The sequence below is a fragment of the Pararge aegeria genome, chromosome 22 (assembly GCF_905163445.1).
Source record: "Pararge aegeria chromosome 22, ilParAegt1.1, whole genome shotgun sequence".
NCBI classification, from domain to species: domain Eukaryota; kingdom Metazoa; phylum Arthropoda; class Insecta; order Lepidoptera; family Nymphalidae; genus Pararge; species Pararge aegeria.
Window position 1 is genome coordinate 6,155,178 of NC_053201.1, and position 21,153 is coordinate 6,176,330.

The window sequence follows — 21,153 nt, forward strand, 5'->3', positions numbered from 1 at the left end:
ACTGGCGAACTACCACGGACCACGAATAACCTAGGTCATATTTATCAATATGTTTTATTAAGTTACTCTAGATATGCTTTTTCTTCTTCTTCTTCTCCTTTCCCTGGGCTTATCCTCGTACTTGGTCGGCCGGAACCTTCCGTTGTACTTCTTATGAGAAGGCTTCTACATAGGCTTATAAGAAGACGAAAACAATAAGTCTCCACCTGTTGGAAGGTATTTTCAAAACTCACTTGTTGTAAGCATCTAAATCCGGCAGAACCAGTTTACCTCGTGCGATCGCTTGGTGCTCCTTTAACGTTTTTTGTCGGTGCTATTTTGTTTATAAATTTACTCCGTCCCTAAACACTAAAATATTAAGTCCATGACTATGATATGATTTGATAAGTAATAGTATATTTTGAATCAATTAAGGTTACATTGCATTCTACAGTCGAGGAAGTTTAGGCGCGCCAGCTGTAAGCGAGCGCGATAAGGAAGCCAAGAGTGTAATAAGTAATATACCATGCACTTTTCATATGACGATTTTAATCACACTTGCGATAAAAACAACGGGCTAAACTATCAAATACGACCTCAACGACTTGAGGTGCTGTTTTACAAATGTATGAAAGTTTAGGCCGCTTTTTGGTGGAAACAGGTTAGAAATTTACTCATAATTAAAAAGGTGAAAAATATATTTTCATTTAAGAAACTACTACTTTGAACCACATAAAACCTCTTTGTTGGTTTAAAAAAATAATCTGGATCACCCGGTTAAATTAAAATGGTCTATCTTCGTACATATCTAATGCCACTAAACTAAATCCGGTCATCATAAAGAAAGCACAAGTACGGTCGTTTTTAAGTAAAACAAGCGTGTCTAATATCTTGGATTATATGCTTTATATCGATGTATTAAGGTTCTCGTTATGAGCAAGTGTCATGAAAAATCATTAACACATACTCATATACTATCATTCTCAAACCTGTCATAAAATGGAATCAAATCGGCGCATGCGCAATTCCTACGAACATACCTACCTTCGTGGCACCTGTCAATTCCCGAGGCAAATTACAAGTCCTAATAAATTTATAGCATTCAACGCTCCAACCAATACGCCTGATTGATAACTTAAAATTACCTATGATTATTTCATGAAGCTATTAATTTATAAGTTAATAATCTCTACTAATATTATGAATGTTTGTCGGTTTGTTGGTGTTTCAGACAGCGAAAGAGGAGAGTTTCAGGCAAGGATTGACGTGATTTTTTTCATTATAAACTTAGAAGAAACATAGACTATTTTTTGTGAAAAATTCTCAGTGGCTGTATACAATGCAAAAGCAGGAGAATCTGTATAGTGTAATTTTTAATTCTTTCAATATGTATAAGTACTCCACACCAAACAGATCTTCGGCAACGTACTCTCGTTTTGCTCCGACACCGAAGGACTCTCAGAAGACTCTCTCTACAATAAATAATTGTTTAAATGTCACTCAACAATTATTCAGTATAAAGTCCACATCTCCTGAAGATGCTCCGGTGTCGCAAATTAAGCAAAATTTCCATTGCATATTCCGCAAAGTATTAGTCCGCTATCATAAAAAAAAGCACTGTTCCTTTTGTAATATACCTAAAGCATATGCTATTATGTAAATACCTGTGTTTCATGACATATACATTTTAGTTTAAACGAATTTTGATAGAATTCGAAATTAAGATCTTGCATTGCTTGAATATATGCAGAGGATACTATTTATAAAACAAGTAAACGCCTGCATAGCCGTGTGCTGAGCTAGTAAATAAATAATTATTATTTGAATAAATTAATTGGTGGTTCGTGAATGACAAATTGATTGGACGAAATCCTAATAATGTTATAAGTCCCACGAATAGGTACATGGAAAAGATAGAAACATATTTACACCACAAGAAGTAGAGAACCAACATTTTAAATCAACTAATAAAATTTCGTGTCAATACAAACCGATATGTTAACATTACGATTCTTGTCATAGAAATTTGTATTCGACTGATTTGCTTTATCTCGTCGCGTTTTATCCACTTATGGTAACGGGTGAGAAAAGTATGTTTCTACCTTAAGTAGGCAATTTGCTGGAATGCTAATTTATTTTTTGAAGACCTTGAATAAATGATCTTCTATCTTACTCATCATATTCCTCACCATCCTGATTATCACAACCTAAAGCCATTTACACTTTGTACATAGGTCTCATTTTCTTACGATTAGACTTCCTTAACAGTTAGTGAAAGATACATTTTAATTACATAAATTTGCTCTTAAAATATTGTATTTCATCTTGGGGCCCTACGCCGGTTCTCCAAGCTATGTGACACGCCAACGTCCACTTCAGATCAATACACAAAAACAACATTTCTTCTACGACTATTCTCATTTCTGTTATATAACGTTTATATTCTCCGAGCAAAGCACTATCAAAATTTTAAAATGCCTCTCTTTCTGCCTCTACTTTCCTACAAAAACAGTTTGAGGATACCAAAGTATATCAAAGACTGCACCGACTCAATCTTGGTAATCATATAAACTCATAGGTACATAAATAACTCCGGGATAGTGAAAATTTAATCACAGTTTCTGTAGGTTTAGTGCTGTAGGTTTAAGTATGAGGTCCCAGGTTCGATTCCAGGCCGAGGCAATTTGGGAATTAATAATTTACGAATTTTTCTGGTCTACTCTGGTGGGACAGTTTAGCTGTGGCTAGTCATCATCCTACTGACCAAGTTGTTCCGATTTAGCGGTCCGGTATGATGTCGGGTAGAAACGATGGTTTAATATAATTGCCATACTCCCTAACAGGTTAGCCCGTTACCACCTTAGAATGCATCACTTACTACCACGGGATATTGCCACCAAGGTCTAACTTGTAGTGGAACAAAATATAAAAGAAGCCAGGACCTCGTGGTACATAGGCGATGATGATAACTTCTAGACTAACGAGACATTAACTAAGTAAGCACCAACCTTAACTTTATCAATGATTTCCAATAGGAAAAATTGTATAATGCAAATAACAAAAGACGGAATAGACCTTTCAAAGTATACTAATAATTGTCACATGAATTTGACATATGTCAACACAGATAACCTATAACAATAGAAACCACAAATCCAAATAAAGCGTTCCCCAAACAGATCAGAGACATGCCACGGTCTACAGGCGGGTGCCAACGAATACAAGCCCTTAAACAATCCCCACCATCTTAAAAAAATGTTTTTTGTGTTACACTTATTTACATCTTAACACACCAATAAACGAGTATAACGATAAAATAAAACGATAAAGCTAACATTTGTGGTCTTTTCTTTTAGAAATGGGTCAAGAAATTGATAGACATAAATAGTAATCTCTCGGCGCATATCTTAGAGGATAACTAGTGTATAATCTACGTCAGTCACTGACAAGCAGACATTATCGTCCCCACGCTAGTGTGAACCAAGTGCCCCGCGATCGCGCCCGCCATCGCTATCGCCTCTGTTTGGGGAACGCTTTACGCTACGGTGAAGAGAAAGTGTGGTGACACATTAGCACGGGTGACGGTCGTGTGTGAACCGGAGCCGTACGTGAGCGATGGGATCAAATATACCCAGAATAAACCCACTAATTTTGCCATAACCTGCAAACGTACACAGCGCTCTATCGTCTATTGTTTTAAGAAAATAACACGTCCGAAATTCGAATGTTTTGTCGTGACTTCAAAATTGGAACACTTTCGAACATGAAAAGGGTGTGAAGACGTTCTTCCTCAATATAATTTTTTAATTAAAACATCTTAGGATACAATCTTAACCTCATTGCCGAAAGACAGGTGCCAAACAGGGTGTTGTTATAAAGATGAGTAACGGTCTCTGAAACGTGTACATAACCTATTTATCTCATAACAAAGCTCGGAGCCGCTCAGGAGATAATGGAGAGATATAGAGAGCTATACTCTGAGATCATATATATATATAAAAACTACATGTACAGTTCACAGTGCCGACGACGAATATTACCAGTTTATCAGTTTTCATAGGAGATACTTTGGCGAGTACTTAGGAAGTAGCTACAGAAAAACTGAGACGATGTGAACGGTGGCATCCCTAAGTGGTTGTCATTTACTCAACACGTACGAAGCGTTTCGTATCCACGTTTGATACGTTCCGCTTAGATGTGGAACATTCTTCCGGCATCAGACCGCCGACTGGCGCACAGTGGCGTGCATAGAGGGTATGCACAGGGTATGCTGATGATATAAAATTAAGAAAACTTCCAGTACTAGTTATGAAAAACTTAAGGATAAGCATTGTAAGTGTTTTAATAAGCCTATCCTTAAGTTTTTTATAACTAGTCGGTAACTAGTTAACATCTGCGCTTCAGGCTGATAGACATTTTCTTATTTATTTATTTTTATTAGCTTGACTGCTAAGTGTTGCATTATTTTTTTTTTTTTTTTAATTACATGCAATGGTTTTTATCAGGTGGGCCATATGCTTGATGGTCAGGTGAAATATATCAAGTCGCAGGGAGGCACTTGGCGTAATCGGCACAAAGCTTATGTCCAGCAGTAGACTTCCATGTATTGTATATTGTAATGATCATAATTGTAATACGTACAACAGACGGTTCCAGACCAACCAAGTGCGGAAACGGCCAAGGAACAGAAGATAGAAGATCATGATTGTAAGATATTAAGAGAAATAAACGATCCTAAAAACGATTCAAACCTTTTTTAACAGTCTAAAAAGGCGAATACCAAAATTTTGTTTTGAGTGCGTATCTTGTAGATATGTCTATGTTACTTATTACGTAAACAATTTGTTAACATAAAATTTATAGAAATGATTTTATAGCGGATTATACTCAAACGATTGAGAAGAGGTATATATTATTATGAGATGAATGTTAAATCCAGATTATACAGTGAATATTCATTATTGGATATTTATTTTAGATTTATTTGCCAGCTCGTAGGTTGAGCTTAGAAAATGCGTGTTTTTATATTAGCCGATGACGATATCGACACGATATCGGTAGTCAAATAATCTCATACATCACTATCAACCTCTCTCGTCTCTTCATGTTCACCACGCTGCCAATTGCGGATTGATAGACTTTATTCACATTTGAGAACAATAAGGAGAACATACAGGCATGCAGGGTTCTTTAAGGTGACGGCCGAGTGGCGCAGTGGGCAGCGACCCTGCTTTCTGAGGTCGTGGGTTCGATTCCCACAACTGCAAAATGTTTGTGTGATGAACATGTATGTTTTTCAGTGTCTGGGTGTTTATCTGTATATTATAAGTATTATATTCATAAAAAAAATATTCATCAGCTATCTTAGAACTCCATAACACAAGCTACGCTTACTTTGGGGCTAGATGGCGATGTGTATATTGTCGTAGTATATTTATATTTATTTTCAGGGTGTTTTCCTTAGTCGTTCAAGCTTAAATCAATTGAACTGCTTAAATCGTTAATACAATTATTATTATTATTATATCATCAATTGAAAATAATTTAACTCAGCTAAATGAAACATTTATTTATGAAACAAAAGCAGCGACATTTACAGCGTCCGACATCGATAACAGCAACGACACAGTGCAGGTTGAGAAAAGCGAGCGGCAGACTGATTACTATTTTTATTGTCTTATAAGTGTCTGGTCCGTTTCGGTTAGCGGATGTAAAAACGCCCATTGCTTATAAATTCAAATTCAAAGTTGAAAAATCAAAATATTTTAAATAGCCTAACGCTATAAGCACATTTGAAACATCAACGCGTGTGACTTGGTAGAGTCACAAACATACATTTGTTATGAATCTACCGCCGCGCCGGTTTGGAAGGTAGATGAATACAGTAATGTTATGTAGGTAAAGGCATTGGCGTGCATAGAGGGTATGCACAGGGTATGCAGATTGAGTATTTATAACTCGTACTGGGGATTTTCTTCATTTTATATCATCTGCATATCCTCTGCATACCCTCTATGCGCGCCACTTTGTAAAGGTAATCCTGATGGTAAGTGAAAAACCATAGCGTAAAAACAGGGTATGCAAATAGCACGTCTTTCTGTACTGTGTCTATCAACCTGAGGCGTAGTTAGTAAGCTTCATATACCTGTAATTACACCGGTTACCTGGCTCTTTAGACTGGAACCGGTGTAATTACAGTAACCGAGCAGCATTGCTGTGTAGCAATGCTGCTCGGCGGCAGAAATAAGTATGGCGCCTGGCGATAGTAGGTACTTCCCCGGACGAGCTCTGTCACAAAAAGCTCCACCAAAAACTTCGCATACGTTCTTCAGCTGTGACTGACTTGTTGTGTTCGTTTGATGCGCGCGTTTCCGACATCGGTGTCGGATCCGTGTCGGTTATAGATTAATGTGTAAACGCCTAATGCGTATAGCAAATGAAACCCACTCGGATAGGTACTTCTTATACACATAGATATAACAAGCTCTCGAGATAAGCACACTAGTTACCGTCGACGACCACAATCATAGCAGTCGTCAATCTCTTCTCACGATAGTCTATGAGCCCACCGAACAAATTGTACAAGGTATTGTGTATGATCGTGCCAAGATCATTAGCTACCATGTTTCAAAGCAATTCGTCCCAAAATATAAGGTAGACAATGGAAAGAGGTGAGCTCAGTGCATCAGAAAAAGTAAGAGCTCCCACTGGATGGGCATACGACATCATACGGTCTGCAGGGAGTTGCTGAACATAAGCGGCAGAATACCGTGCGGTAGTGTGGAAGTCTACGTCCTTCATCTGGCAGAAGACAGCCATCAATTGAGCTGATAATATTTTCACGCATATTTTCACTTTACAAACATAATTAATTTTACTTACAACAGTTTAAACTTTGAAGACCGAGGACTTTCCAAATATTTATCTACTTTTACCCAAATTTTTAGTATCTATCTAGCTGATACCGCACATGTACACCGCAGCTTTTTATGTATATAGGTCAGGCGATCATTTAAATAACAAACATAATGTAAGCTAAATAAGAAGCAGTCATCCTAAAAATCACAGAAAAAGTAGACGGAATTCCTGACGACAAAAACGCACGGTTAAAAACGTATTTGAATGACATTTGACCTACTGATGGCTTGTTATTCAACACACAGGATTTTCGGTACTTTATTTGTCACCAAAATGAGCAGAAACTTGTAAAAGTATGCTATTCTGGCAGGTATAATCTGACCCAAAGTTTGGTACATCAACTGTGGAGCCTGCGAGATGTATCCACCCCAAATTTACGCGCGGACTCTGAGACTATCAACTCTAAAACCAACATTCAAGATTGCACAAATAACCGTCCGGCATTAACCCTTATTACTCTTTACAAACTCCTTTCATCTCTACAAAGGTACGCATATCCTTAATGCATTGTAATAGAGTTTAATATCACATGTTAATTTGAATATCAAACGCATTGTTATGTTGCTGTTATACAAAATATGCCCATTCGGTCATGCATACATAGTTGAAGTCATCATCCGAATAATTCGATAATCGCGTCGACAAGGGACGGCTTGTGTGTGCTGACCTTTACTTGAACTGTGAACATCTTTTGTTTATTTTTTATTTATTACTAAACTTCCCCGCGACTTCACCGGTGTGTACTGTGCATTTTAAATTATTCAACAGCAGTAACTACTTATGCTGAAAATAAAGATTCTACTTATTATGATAAAAATGCGGAAGCTACTGCCTGTATCAAGGAAAAACCAACAACGTAATATGTAATATATATGTTACTATCAATTCATCCGCGCTAATTTTGGGTCTTTAAAATCCCGCTGGATCCTTTTATTCGCCCAGGATAAAGCTTACCCTATGCAGTCTCCAAAGTACAAACTATTTTTATTCGAAATTTCATCCAAATACAAGTGCTTTTCCACACTTTCACGCGGGTAACTTTTATCAGTAGCTTTTTCATAATCAATATTTTATCCTATGCCCATCTCCAGGACGTAAGGTACACGTGTGCCAAATTTCATCAAGCTCGGTTAAACAGAGGCAAACATAGGTAAAACAAGGAACAAACACACTCTCGCATTTTTAATTATATATGGATTTGAAAGACCTAAAGCTATTTCAGAATTGTGAAATATTTAGTTCTGTACAACGAGAACCGTGCTTTTTCCGGGATAAAAAGGAAGCCGTTACTCTACAATGGATAAAACTATTTTTATCCAAAATACAATGTCAAACCACTCACTCACAAACTCAGATGCTGTGTGAAGGAAGGACAAACACACAAAAACATTAATATATTAGTAAAGATGCATACATTGTACGCTAGTTGAAGTCATCATCCAAATAATTCGATAAACTCGTCGACAAGTGCCCGCCTGTGTGCTCTGACCTTAACTTAAACTATGCACGTCTTTAGTTTTTTTTCTTAGTCCGTAAGTGGAAATGACTGGCACTTAAAATTATAATGCTCTGTTATAGTTATCATTATCGTAAATGCACAAAATATCCGATATTTTTAATTTGATACTGCAATACTGAATGGATACTATTATAACCATACTTTTTTGCAGTCTAGAGCTAACTTGTAATTAAAGCTAAGCTAAGTTCATATTATTTCAAATTATATTTTCTGTCTTTTGTTGCGACTAATCTTTCGAAACGATATAAAATATGATAAAGAAAGCATGCCTTTTATTTTTTGTCTTTTATTTCCGTGCCGCCTTACATGCAATTTGAAGGTTACATATTATAATTTTAAATTTTGCTGCAAACAACTTGCATGAAACGCAATTAAATTGCTTGTTAATGTGACAAGACATTATACTTACTGCGGGTGATTGTTACGAGTTTGTAGGTATAAGATACATTACTTAGTTTAAACGATATTTGCTTTTAATGACATTCTTTGACTAGAAACTGTCACGGCGGATTTATTGAGCACAGCAATCAGATATTGGCATGTTTCGTGGGAATGTCAGTAATTATTAGCATAAGATAACACAGGATTAATAGCAGTTATAAACCCGTTCACACCTACGAGCGGTAAGTCCATAAGACTGGCGATTTCTGGCTGTGACTTTCAAACTATGCTAAGGGTGTAGGTGTGCGGTAGGGTGGAGTTGCTGGGATTCGTACTCGGCCTCCCGAAAAGAAAGTCGAGCTCCTGCCCAATGCGCTATCACCGCTTCAGTAACATATACGGCCGACGGTTGACGGCCGACTGGCGCAGTGGGCAGCGACCCTGCTTTCTGAGTCCAAGGCCGTGGGTTCGATTCCCACAACTGGAAAATGTTTGTGTGATGAACATAAATGTTTTTCAGTGTCTGGGTGTTTATCAGTTTATTATAAGTATTTATGTATATTATTCATAAAAATTTTCATCAGTCATCTTAGTACCCATAACACGAGCTACGCTTACTTTGGGGCTAGACGGCGATGTGTGTATTGTCGTAATATATATATTTATTATTTATTTATTTATTATATACGATATTATTAAGTACAAAAAAAGGTCTTTAAAACTCCGTCATATACTACAAAATATAACTCGTACATATACCCTAATGTATGTATGTATTAAGTAAAACATATGATAGCCTAGTGGGTAAGGCTTCGGCTTTCCTTTCGTGGAGACCGAGTCCGAGCCCACCACGCACCACTGACTATTGGGAGTTTTGTGCGTTTTAATTTAAGAAAACATCGCGAGGAAACCTGCATGTCTGAAACTTCAACGAGAACTTTATGGAGACCAAAGATGGGCTACGCCAATCTGATGGTTACTAGAAACTAAAAGATCCAAAACCATTCATTTGGCTTTGCCCGGAAATTAAACCTTTTCATGTGTTTCTATATAATTACAGATAAACATTAGTCGTTGTTTACAGATAACACAGTCGTTTGTATCTTCATTGGTATCAAATAATTATTTAACCTAAATTTAGAGGAAAACATTATTAGCAACTGGCAACCCTGATTTAGGTTTATATGTGCTGAAGTAATGCAGGAAAAGTCACGCGTTATGACTTAAGATTACAGATTTAAATCTGAGTTCGTGGGAATTATTCTGTCGAAAGTTTTGCGTAACAGTTAGGTATAAAAGTTTACATTGTTTAAGTATTTGAAACGTCGAAGTTTCTGTGCACTCATCTTAATAAATGAATACACTTTCCGTATATATATATATAATAATAGTAGTCTTCTCGTCTCAACGGAGTGATTGCGACTGACTGATGAAATAAAAGATGTTCGAAACCTCGAGTGTGGTGAGACTGACACTATTATATTGCGCGGAATAGGAATGAAGTAAGCGCCAAATACATTTTATTTTAATAGCTCGTTAAATATACATATATTATATTTAATATATTTTTTTTGAATGAGCACTGGATAATATTCATAGGAACTATGTAATTTAATATTGTCTCTGAACTATGCAACAGATTGAAAACAAATTGATAATACTTAAAAATTAGAGTGAGATTACGTAATTTTTTCTATCGATAAAATTTCATATTTTTATGTTTTCGCTTAATCAGGGCCCTTGGAAATATGTTGTAGTTTTTATATGTTTTTTTGGGTAAATCAAATTTGGCAGCCTACTGTAAAAATCAAATCTAAAAGTAGCGAGTTTGCTTTATACACCCCCTCTTAAAGATACAACTGATGGGATACTGCGGTTATCACCGCTTATTATGTTTTCTTTTTATGATATGTTTTACTTAAAATGCGATGTACAATAACCTTCCTAAATATTAGGCCTTCCTTTTTTGCTATTAGCTTCACCTGTTTGTTTGTTTGTATGTTTGTAACAGACTCCTTTGTACTTGGTATTGAGCGTCTTTAAACGGTCTGATTTCGTTCAAACTTTGTAGATATATCGAAGACCGATGTCAATACACAAATTTTATAAGATTATTCCATTTTTTGTTAAAATATAAAAATAACTTTGACCTAATTAAAATAATAGTATAAGAAAAACAGTAAAACAAGTTTTATAAATACTAAACTAAAATGTAGAAATTAGTTTGGTTTTTTATGCGAAGCGTGTTTTTTAGTTATTTTGAACTATTTTTTTATTTTTATTGGTAAAAGACTATTGAACACAACCTCACCTGATGGACTTGCTTGTTTAGAAGATCATTCACCTATTCACTCTTGTTACAAAGATACCCAGGTCGTAAGACTTAGAAAACACAGAACTCGGAAGAAGAGAAGATGCAAATCGCTTTGTTTGTGTTTTGTGATATTGACAACATACGGATGTAAACCCGCCCGGTGTCTTGCGTTGCGATGGTAAAATGGTGAAGAGGGAATGAGATTGAACAGTTCCTGAGCACACTCCCCGAAGTATATCCTATAAAACACTGACAAACTATCTTACGACGATGATCGAGCCTCGCTCGTATTCAGTGCTCATTAATTCAGTTTGTGTAACATAAGTTGTTTAACATCATGTTGTACGCTGCTGCTTCGCGATACCCTTACAATCCAATGAATCAAAGGGGCATTAATTCTATTTAAATTATAGCCAACAAAAAACGTATAATCCCATTCAATTAATTACCTACGCTGGGCAAATGATGTGGACCACACAGCAACGAGGCATAACCAATAAATCAAAGTGCATTTACGACTAATGATTTCACTTTTTAATTAATTAATGTATAAGTACAAATAATAGTAATTGAAGGTCCAACGATACCCACACGGATGTCCTGGAGACCTAATAGATTGCATATTTAATTGTGACCTCTCTACGTACAGTCGTCAACGAAAACACAAAACGTCTTCGTTAACAAAACACCCCTTATTGTTTACACAATAAAGACTATTGAATCGGAACGAAGTAGTGCTAATATTTGATAGTAAAATAAACTTTATGTCAACGCAATAATGTCTATGGATGAATACGATAAACAATTTAATGTTGTAATGCAAAATAAACTTTATGAATACGCGAAATAAGGCCTAAACACATCGCTAATATTTAGGATAGTTATTGTAAATTGTATCCTATCGCAATGGAATAGGGCCTAAACATGGGTGTATATCAAAATATTTGGATCAGTGTACAATCCATATTTATTGTAGCACGGTTTCATGCGACAATCGGAACATGAACTGAGGTTGAAAGCTCGTTAAACGCTTATTTGCTTTACTAATTTATGTATATGAGGTATTAAATGGCGATTTTAATAATTTCTCATTAAGGCCTATTGATTTACTGGGTGATTATACATTTGGAAATAAATAAATCTTACCTCTGCTTGTTTAACTAAGGCGGTTTCATGAGAAAGCGTATCAAACTAACTGTAAGTAACTTGAATAACTAAAATAGGAAAATCACGTAACACATTTTTTGATAACGACAAATGAGTTAAAAGAGAATGCCGTAACACGGTATCGTTTGGTGCCTCATTCAAATTGGTATCAAAAATTATGTTTTTATTTTTAAAGAAAATCCTCTAAAATCCCAAGCCTTAACTTCGACGGTTAGAAAATCTTTTAATGATATAAATTAGTGGTTCTATTATTTCCGTCATCTTTTTTAAATCTTCACAAAAAAATCAAAAGAGGTACGTCACTTGTGTACGCAAATAAAAAGCAAAACAAAACGTAAAATACATATTGTGAACAGTACCATCAATCAAGGTACAATAATCGCATGTGTCAAAAATAACCTTAATTCACGAACTTCATTTGCTTGTAACTCTGAAATCCGGCGAACTAGAGTTTTAATGTATAGTAATTATTAAACCCTTCGAAATGAGATATTCCATGAAGGCACCTTATAAGTACTATGTGAAACAATATCCCATACTATGTCCGGCAATCTCCTTTGTTTTGCAAAAGCTCACAGATTATATTTGTACCTTAAAGCAAACCCTTTTATGTAACATGATGCACTGGATAAAATCAACGCCTACGCCTCAAGTTGATTGACATAGGGCAGCAAATTTGTAGAACGTGTTCCTTGCATGCTCTGCGTAGTGTTGCTATGTTCTTCAGCGATGGTTTTTTTCTATAACTATCAGTTACGTTATCCTCTTGGTCCGTCAATTCCAACATAATAACCAAATTTCAACTCTATATGACTTACAATTTCTTTTGCATATTTGCCTTGCTCTTAGGACGCCCCATAAATTACGTGAGGTGTTTTTTTAAATGTTCTGTCACTCCCTCCCCCCCTGGTGAGATTGTCGTGAGATTTTATTCAACCCCCTCCACCATACCCCAAACTCACGTGAGATTTTTAAAAATTTGGGTTTCTTACGTTAGCGCGTTGGATTGTTATTGTAAAGAGACCAACGGCCCAAAATAGTATAGTTTTTTTTTGTTTCAATCAGGAAAAAAAATTGCGTGATATTTGCCGAGACCCCCCCAATTATGAGAAATATACGATATTTAAGAGTACTACCCCAACTAAGCTGCGTTGGCAACCTTGCTTAAGAGTAACAAACTGCTATTGATCTTGTTTGCTCTTCATCATTTTCATAAGCACACTCTCCTAAATATATTCAGTCAAACAAAGTCACGTGCATGGCTGACAACGTCATTCAACTTCTCCGAGTTGCTCTAGACAGAAAAGGACTGTCAGTAACAGACCATAAAAATTACGTATTATGATGAGGCGATTGATAAATTTCTAGACGCCCGATTTATTGGAAGTGATAACATCATCATTATTAATAACACAAAAGGCTACGAGTCTCCCCTCAGTAAGTCGACCAGACCAGTCAAGTGCGGATGTTTAGACTTATGCTGAACTCTCAGACATGCAGGTTTGTTTCTTCACTATCTTTTTCTTTGCCACTAGAGCGAGTGATATTTAAACGAGTAAATTTAAAAACGCACTTAACCCCAGAAAGTTGATGGCGAGGAAAGGAAGGCTGATATCGCTTTGAATCCTCTACTGGGTATATTATTCTTACAATAGTAACAAAGGATTTTGAGTTAAAATATTATGTAGTACAAGTAGGAAAATAGTTATTTTTCGCGATCGCGTGCAAATATTTAACTTTATTATGCCAATTTGAAGCAAATGATTTAAGACGCGAACTGATCATAAAATTTTCATATTTTAATACGAAGCAATAAACATTGCGTGATTTAATTACACAACAAAATTAGCATAACCTTTAAATTGTAGGGAAACTATAAGCGAAGCGATATTTCAAAGTTTACTGCTTATCTTTTAATAGATCAACGAACTTACGGCCTCTATTAAATGACAGACACTTGAATCGTCTGCCATATACGATATAGTTGGCATTGACCTAATGTAAAAAAATATTTATGCAACCATTTCAGAACCAGGGTTTTCCGGGTGCCGGCCTACTGGAACTGTGGCATATTTCAGTGGCATGGTTGTAATGACTAATTTATTCCTAATATATAAGATAATACTAACATTATGCAGCATTATTATTAAAATAGTCTTGAAGTTTTTAAAGAATCTAATATACGGAAAAATTTGCATATTAATTGTATTCTTTGAGATAATATGAAACCTATGAAACAAACTGAAACTTTTAGAGATTACCATTTGAGGAGCAGGGTTTTCCGGGTTCCAACCTAACAGAACATAGGCATATCTCAGGGACGTGGTTAAAATGACGCTTTTATTCATATATACGACTGAATAGAAGATAAAAATTAAACTTAATTTGCTACACTCCGCAAAAAACAGGATAATTTGTATGGTGTAACTTATAATTTTTGCAATCCTTACACTCCACACCACACAACACAACAAAACAGGTCTTCGGCAATGTAACCCTCTACGAACGTCTCGCTCCGAAACCGGAGCATCCTCAGGAGATGTTGACTTTAAAATTGAATAGTTGTTAAGATCTTAACAATTATCATTATTGCATATGAAGTGTATTCTTTCAGATAATAATCCCTATGAATCAAAAGTAAAAAATTTAAAGTTATGCTAAGTGTGCTCATTGTATAGCAGTTTATTCAAGAAATATAGAACTTTATTCCTTTGTATTGAGTATCAAATATTAAGATTATCTTCTTTGACTTAAAACATTTTCGTTCTAAGATGCAATCTTATTAGAAGCGTAGCCTCAAGACGATAATCCGTTTATTACCAATGATCTCATAATATCATAGTTACATTCAATTATAACAGTTCCGTTTCAATTGAGTGTTAATATTTTTGATTAATGCGTAGTAAGTATTATCTTCTGAAGGTGTTTTGTAGCGTTATTCGTTAGCGTTGTTAACATCAATGCCCACAAAGCTTAATTTTATATACTCCGTGAAAAGCAGAAGAATCTGTAGGGTGTAATTTATAATTATTCTTTGCTTATCTTCCCAGTAATTATTGTTTATTACGTCTGTGTGGCCAACGCAAACGTTTCGCTGTCCTCTCTTGCCGCACAGTGTATCGCATTAGAACGCCCATTCCTCGTACTATATCGGCGCTAAATCATTGCTGACAGAGTCACCTCACTTTGACACCTCACGGATCCTTGGAACACGGTTGTTAACCATTGCCTGCAGTAATGTGAGAAATATAATTAAACTATGTTTTTAACTTAACTTGACTGTGTAAGACTATAGTTACTAGTAGGTATTACTATTTTTACTTTATTTTAGTGATCGTGTTATATTTTTGTTTTTTATTTTTTCTTTCTTTTGTTCTCTTTTCAATTTATGTAATTTAATTTACTGTAGCGTGTTAAATAAATAAATAAAAAATAATTGCTTCAATACGTTTACTCCAATCGAAACAGATCTTTCGGAGCGTCCTCAGAATATGCTGACTTAACAATAAACAATTTTTCCGAAACGCTACGAAATGATATCATGAGAATGCCTAAGGAACTGATTAAAATGGGATAGCTAGCGTACCTTTTAACAGAAAGGTGACGTTTATTCCACACACAAATAAAATAATTTTCAGCGATTGTTGACTTCAGACAGGCGAAATATTAAAAAAATGCCAAAACCAAAATAACAAAAACTTAAAGTTTAAAGAAGACCATATGTTGCGCCGACAAGGAAGGCAAGACGAAGAAGAAGATAGTCAATATCAGTTTTCCCTATCTTGGAAGGAGGGAGCGCTTTAGAGCCCACAACTCTGTTTCTTTACGGATAGATATAAACTGGCACCAGTGGCGTGCATTGAGGGTAAGCCATCAGTGCCAGTCAGTGGCGCGCAGGGTATGCACAGGGTATGCAGATGATATAAAATGTTTCTAAATTTTTTATCATCTGCATACCCTGTACATACCCTGCGCGCCACTGACTGGCACTGATGGCTTACCGTGCTCCCTAAAGCACGGAGGGAGGGTAAACGAACAGTTACCAATTTGGGTCATTCTTAGATAAACAACTAGTACATACTACGAGGAAACTTACTCACTTTTTTTCTGACCTTACATTTAATGACAACGTGTTGCGCGTTGATGTCTTTCCCTAGACGATAATCAAGTGTGCTTCTCTTCTTACATTTTTCTATCTAATAATACTGAACATAAACATTTTACACATAAACTAACACGTAAACATACATACACGATGCAAGAGCAACAGGCAATAAAAAAAAGAAAAAAGAAAGCGATACAATTTATCAGGGTTGGCAGATTTTTTTATTAAAAGTTACTAGCTTATAAAAACTGAAATAAACGTTTGAAATTATAATAACTCTTAATCGAGTACTAGTCATACTTTTCATGGATGGTGTCTTACTCCTACACCCTTTCAATCTCACATAGTATATTTTTTTTTAATAAATAAATAAATAAATATACTACGACAATACACACATCGCCATATAGCCCCAAAGTAAGCGTAGCCTGTGTTATGGGCACTAAGATGACTCATGAATATTTTTTTATGAATAATATACATAAATACTTATAAAATACATATAAACACCCAGACACAGAAAAACATTCCTGTTCATCACACAAACATTTTCCAGCTGTGGGAATCGAACCCACGGCCCTTGACTCAGAAAGCAGGGTCGCTGCCCACTGCGCCAATCGGCCGTCAACAATATTTCTAATATATATATATCTATAATGCCTAAAATATATATGTCTTTGTGCCTAAAATGTGACCCTTTATCCCTAGTAACGCAGTCAGAACAAGAACGGTCGTGCATCGCGTTACTCCGGCTTCAACGACGCTGCGGGCAGTTCCTCTGGGTGCACGCAGTTCTGCAGCTTAAGGACAACCTGGAGAACTCGCAGCGACCCGTCATTGTGTGCACCAACCAGGTGTTAAGGTAACGAATTCGGGTTATCATTATCGACCTATTCCCCTATTCCCTTCTGCCTATTCCCTATATTTCTGTTTTGTTTGGGGTTTGACAATCCCTACTAATATTATAAATGAGAATGTAAGTTTGTTTGTTACGCTTTCACGCGAAAACTACTGAACCGATCCTCATGAAAATTTGTACACATATTCTTGGAAGTGTTAGAAGTAATATAGAATACTTTTTATCACGACATTAAGCTCGGTTGCTTTGGGAGAGGGGATGAGTGTTTGACTATTTTACACCATAACTCCGACAAATTATAACCGATTTAAATAATTATTTTTGTACTATAGAGGTTATAATATGTGTTTATTTTAACCCAAACGGTGGTTGGAGATAGAGAACAGAACTCCTCAGTGGACAGCAGCAAACCCCTCATTTAAGGCTTAGCAATACAAAATACTTGAAATTTTTTTTAGTTCTACAACTAATTTTAATGCTACTCGTACATCAAAAAACAAAATCAAACGCAGACGAAGTCGCGGGCAGCAGCTAGTATTGTACTCGGTTTCTTACCAGGGTATGCATACAGCAGGAAAAATGCATAAAACGGCAAAAATCCTCCTCCTGTACGAGTTATTCATCAATTTTAGGGTAGGCAATGCTGTTGTGCACGTATGAAGTGCACGCCACTGCTAACAGTAGGATTTGTTAAATTTTTTGCCATTTTCCTGCACTCGTCTTAGTCATAAACCACGCCCACCACACTGGTCCAGTGCGGATTGATGGACGAAGAATTTAGGTAAAAGCAAAAATACTGAGTAATTACATCCCTAATTTTAAATTAGAATTTAGAATTAATAATTTTATATATTTTAAGTTTTTGTGGTATCCCTACACCAAAGTACGTAATGTTTGTGCACAGATGCAAAATTCATAAAACAATAACCATTTTTCTTAGAAATCCTAACTAATATTATAAATGCGAAGTTATGTTTGTTTGTCTGTTTGTACTTCATTCACTGCCTTACTAAGCAACCAATCAAGTTAATTTTTGGCATTGATTAAGTTAAAAAGAGATAGTAACGTAGGCTACTTTTTATCCCAGGCAAACTAACGGCTATTCCGGGAATTGTATAAAACCGTAATAAAAATTTTAAACTTCCACCCCGATTCTTGACGTCATCCGGACGTGGATCCTTACCACAGTCACGGGGGCGTTCGGACTAAACAATGATTAGTCCAAAAGTCCACCAACAGTCAGATTAACATCGAACAGAGCCGAGGTCCGAGTCGAGGTCCGAGCCCTCGCAGGAGCCACCCTCGGGTCGATGGCTCCCACTCTCCCCACGATGTCGTCGAGCCCTGGGGCTCTTCTCATGGCGAGCTTTCACGCTCGCCCCACTCCCCCGGTGACGCCGTAGCAACCCCTCAGATGGTTAGCGGCAAGACCTTCCGAAAAAATTAAAAAAAATGTTAAACTTCCTCTACCTAAACTTCTTATTAGGTAATTGATATATTAATTCCGCAACATTCAGCTGCATTAGAATAAAACTCATTATTTATTTTCGTTTAAATTACAACTGAGTACTTTATAGGTTTAGTCAGTATTTCAGTATTCAAGTGGTATTACCACAGATTTGACATAGATTAACGTTGACAGCTTGACACTAATATAGTGATCAATTAACATACTCACAATTGATTCAAAAAATTTCAAAATTCAAAATTCATTTATTTCAAGTAGGCCTAATATAAGCACTTTTGAAACGTCAAGTCTGTCTGTTTGTAGTGATTCTACCACCGGTTCGGAAGGCAGGGGGACGGTAGTAGCAGCCGGTTGTAGACGGCCGGTAATAGTTGATGATGATGATTACCTATTAATTGGTTATGTACAGCCCCGTGCCTCGGAGAGCTTAAAAAGATTAAATTCTTTAGTTTCCTAACTTTTCTTTTCAGAGAAAATCGGTAATAGAGTCGTTTATTATTAGTAACCATGGAACTAATGTGTCTGTTTTAAGTAAGTTACTTTACCTACATTAGTTCTCTGCTAAAAAACAGACTAGACTTTTAAAAAATGGCAAAAAAAAACAATATCGCTGCAAAGAAAGTTTTCTTGTTTATTAACAATTACAATGTGCATATAGGACAATATCACGCTACTTTTCACACACATGTTGTTAAAGATCACTGATTTCAACATTTTTCATAGTAAAAGTTGAGTATAATTTTCTTCCGTCTTTGTCGGTAGGCTGGTAACTAGCCACGGCCGAAGCCTCCCACCAGACAAAACCAGAGAAAATTCAGAAATTATAAACTCCAAAATAGACCCTGCCAGGGATCGAGCCCGGGACCTCCCGGGCACTGGCGTGCACTTCATACATGCACAAAAGCAATGCATACCCTAACATTTTTGTATAACTCATAAAGGGGAAGAATTTTTCAATTTTATGCCATCTTCCTTCTTTTTGCATACCCTGGTCAAAAACCTTGTGCACGCCACTGCTCCCGGGAGGTATACACAAACAGACTAGACGTTTAAAAAATGTATGTAGAGTAGCAATTTATACCTATTTCAAAATAAGGCATCTCCAAATGCCGTGTAATTTAGATGAACACTTCACAACTGAAATTAAATGAAAGCTTGTACAATTTCCCCATTACAGAGTGCAGGCCTAACCCTTAAGTAATAAATAACCCGAAGCAATTTTACAAGTAACATCTCACTTACAGAGCACTAAATTATCACAGCTAAATCATGAAAGTCGAAACAGCGAACATAATCGCCCTTTCCCTCGGAATCTCTTATTGACCATTAATACGTCAAAACCGCCGCAATCTAGTGATCAAGTGTAAAATCACTTCATCTTTGCCATCATTTAAGCGGCCATGTGAAATGAACTTGAGTATGATGTAGTTAGCCCAGTTTGTTTGTTTGTTTTTAAAATATCTTTATTAATTAAATAATTGTATTACAGTTCATATCCCAGTGACTAGCCTAGGTTGAACAAATAAATACGTAGAACTTAGTACAGACGTACGTTTATTAATAAAATTAAATTCATTTAATTGTTAAAGATATTAATCCTATATTTATAATTCAAACGAGGGTAGAACTCGGAACTATGCAACAGTTACGTACAAAGCATTCACTCAGTCGTCGAGGAAGTAGTGATGTGGAAGTCGGCACCGATTGTACTTATCGATATATGAAAAGTCCGGTAAATACCGGCTTTTGCCAATTGCGGACACAAGCTAATTTTTATGTTTTTTATTACAAACTATATAGAACTTTTTGGATTGCCCCAGTATGAAAGCTTTAGTTAGCCCAGTGGTTACGACTTCGGCTTCACTTTGGGGGAGCCGAAATTGAATCATCCACCAGTTCAAGCATCTCTATCTTTTGTAAGTTATGTGCGTTTCATCATCATCTCATCACCCATTACCGGCCCACCACAGGGCACGGGTCTCCTCCTAAACTGAGAAGGGGTTAAGGCCGTAGTCCACCACGCTGGCCCAGTGCGGATTGGTAGACTTCACACACCTTTGAGAACATTATTGAAAACTCTCAGGCATGCAGGTTTTTCCAACGACTTTTTCCCTCAACATTGCAGCAAGTGATATTTGAATTACTTAAAACTTTAATTAATTTAATCTTTGTCGGTAAGGTGGTCGGTCAAAAGCAACGGCCAAAGTGTTACAGTTAATTTATAAAGTGGGTAAATAATTAAACTTTTGATAACTATAAATTCATATTTGCCAGATATTCGTGTTCATGACATTGAGTGTGGGCATTATCGATGCACCGCAGCCTTACGTGGACTCGAACGATGCAAAGATACCTCCCGGTGTCTCAGTCGTTTATCAGAAGTCTTCCACCGGACCAAACCAGAGAAAATTCAGAAATAACAAATTACCAAATTGCCCCTGGC

At 36.3% G+C, this 21,153-nt stretch overlaps 1 protein-coding gene across 1 annotated transcript in view; it reads left to right on the forward strand.

The window, feature by feature from the left end:
- The window catches only part of LOC120633930 (neuronal PAS domain-containing protein 4B-like), a 208,435-nt gene that overhangs the window by 171,111 nt on the left and 16,171 nt on the right, over positions 1-21,153 (forward strand). The window contains exon 9 of the mRNA XM_039904340.1: positions 17,092-17,245. Within this exon, the coding sequence (XP_039760274.1) occupies positions 17,092-17,245 (154 nt within the window). The remainder of the gene's footprint in view (positions 1-17,091; positions 17,246-21,153) is intronic.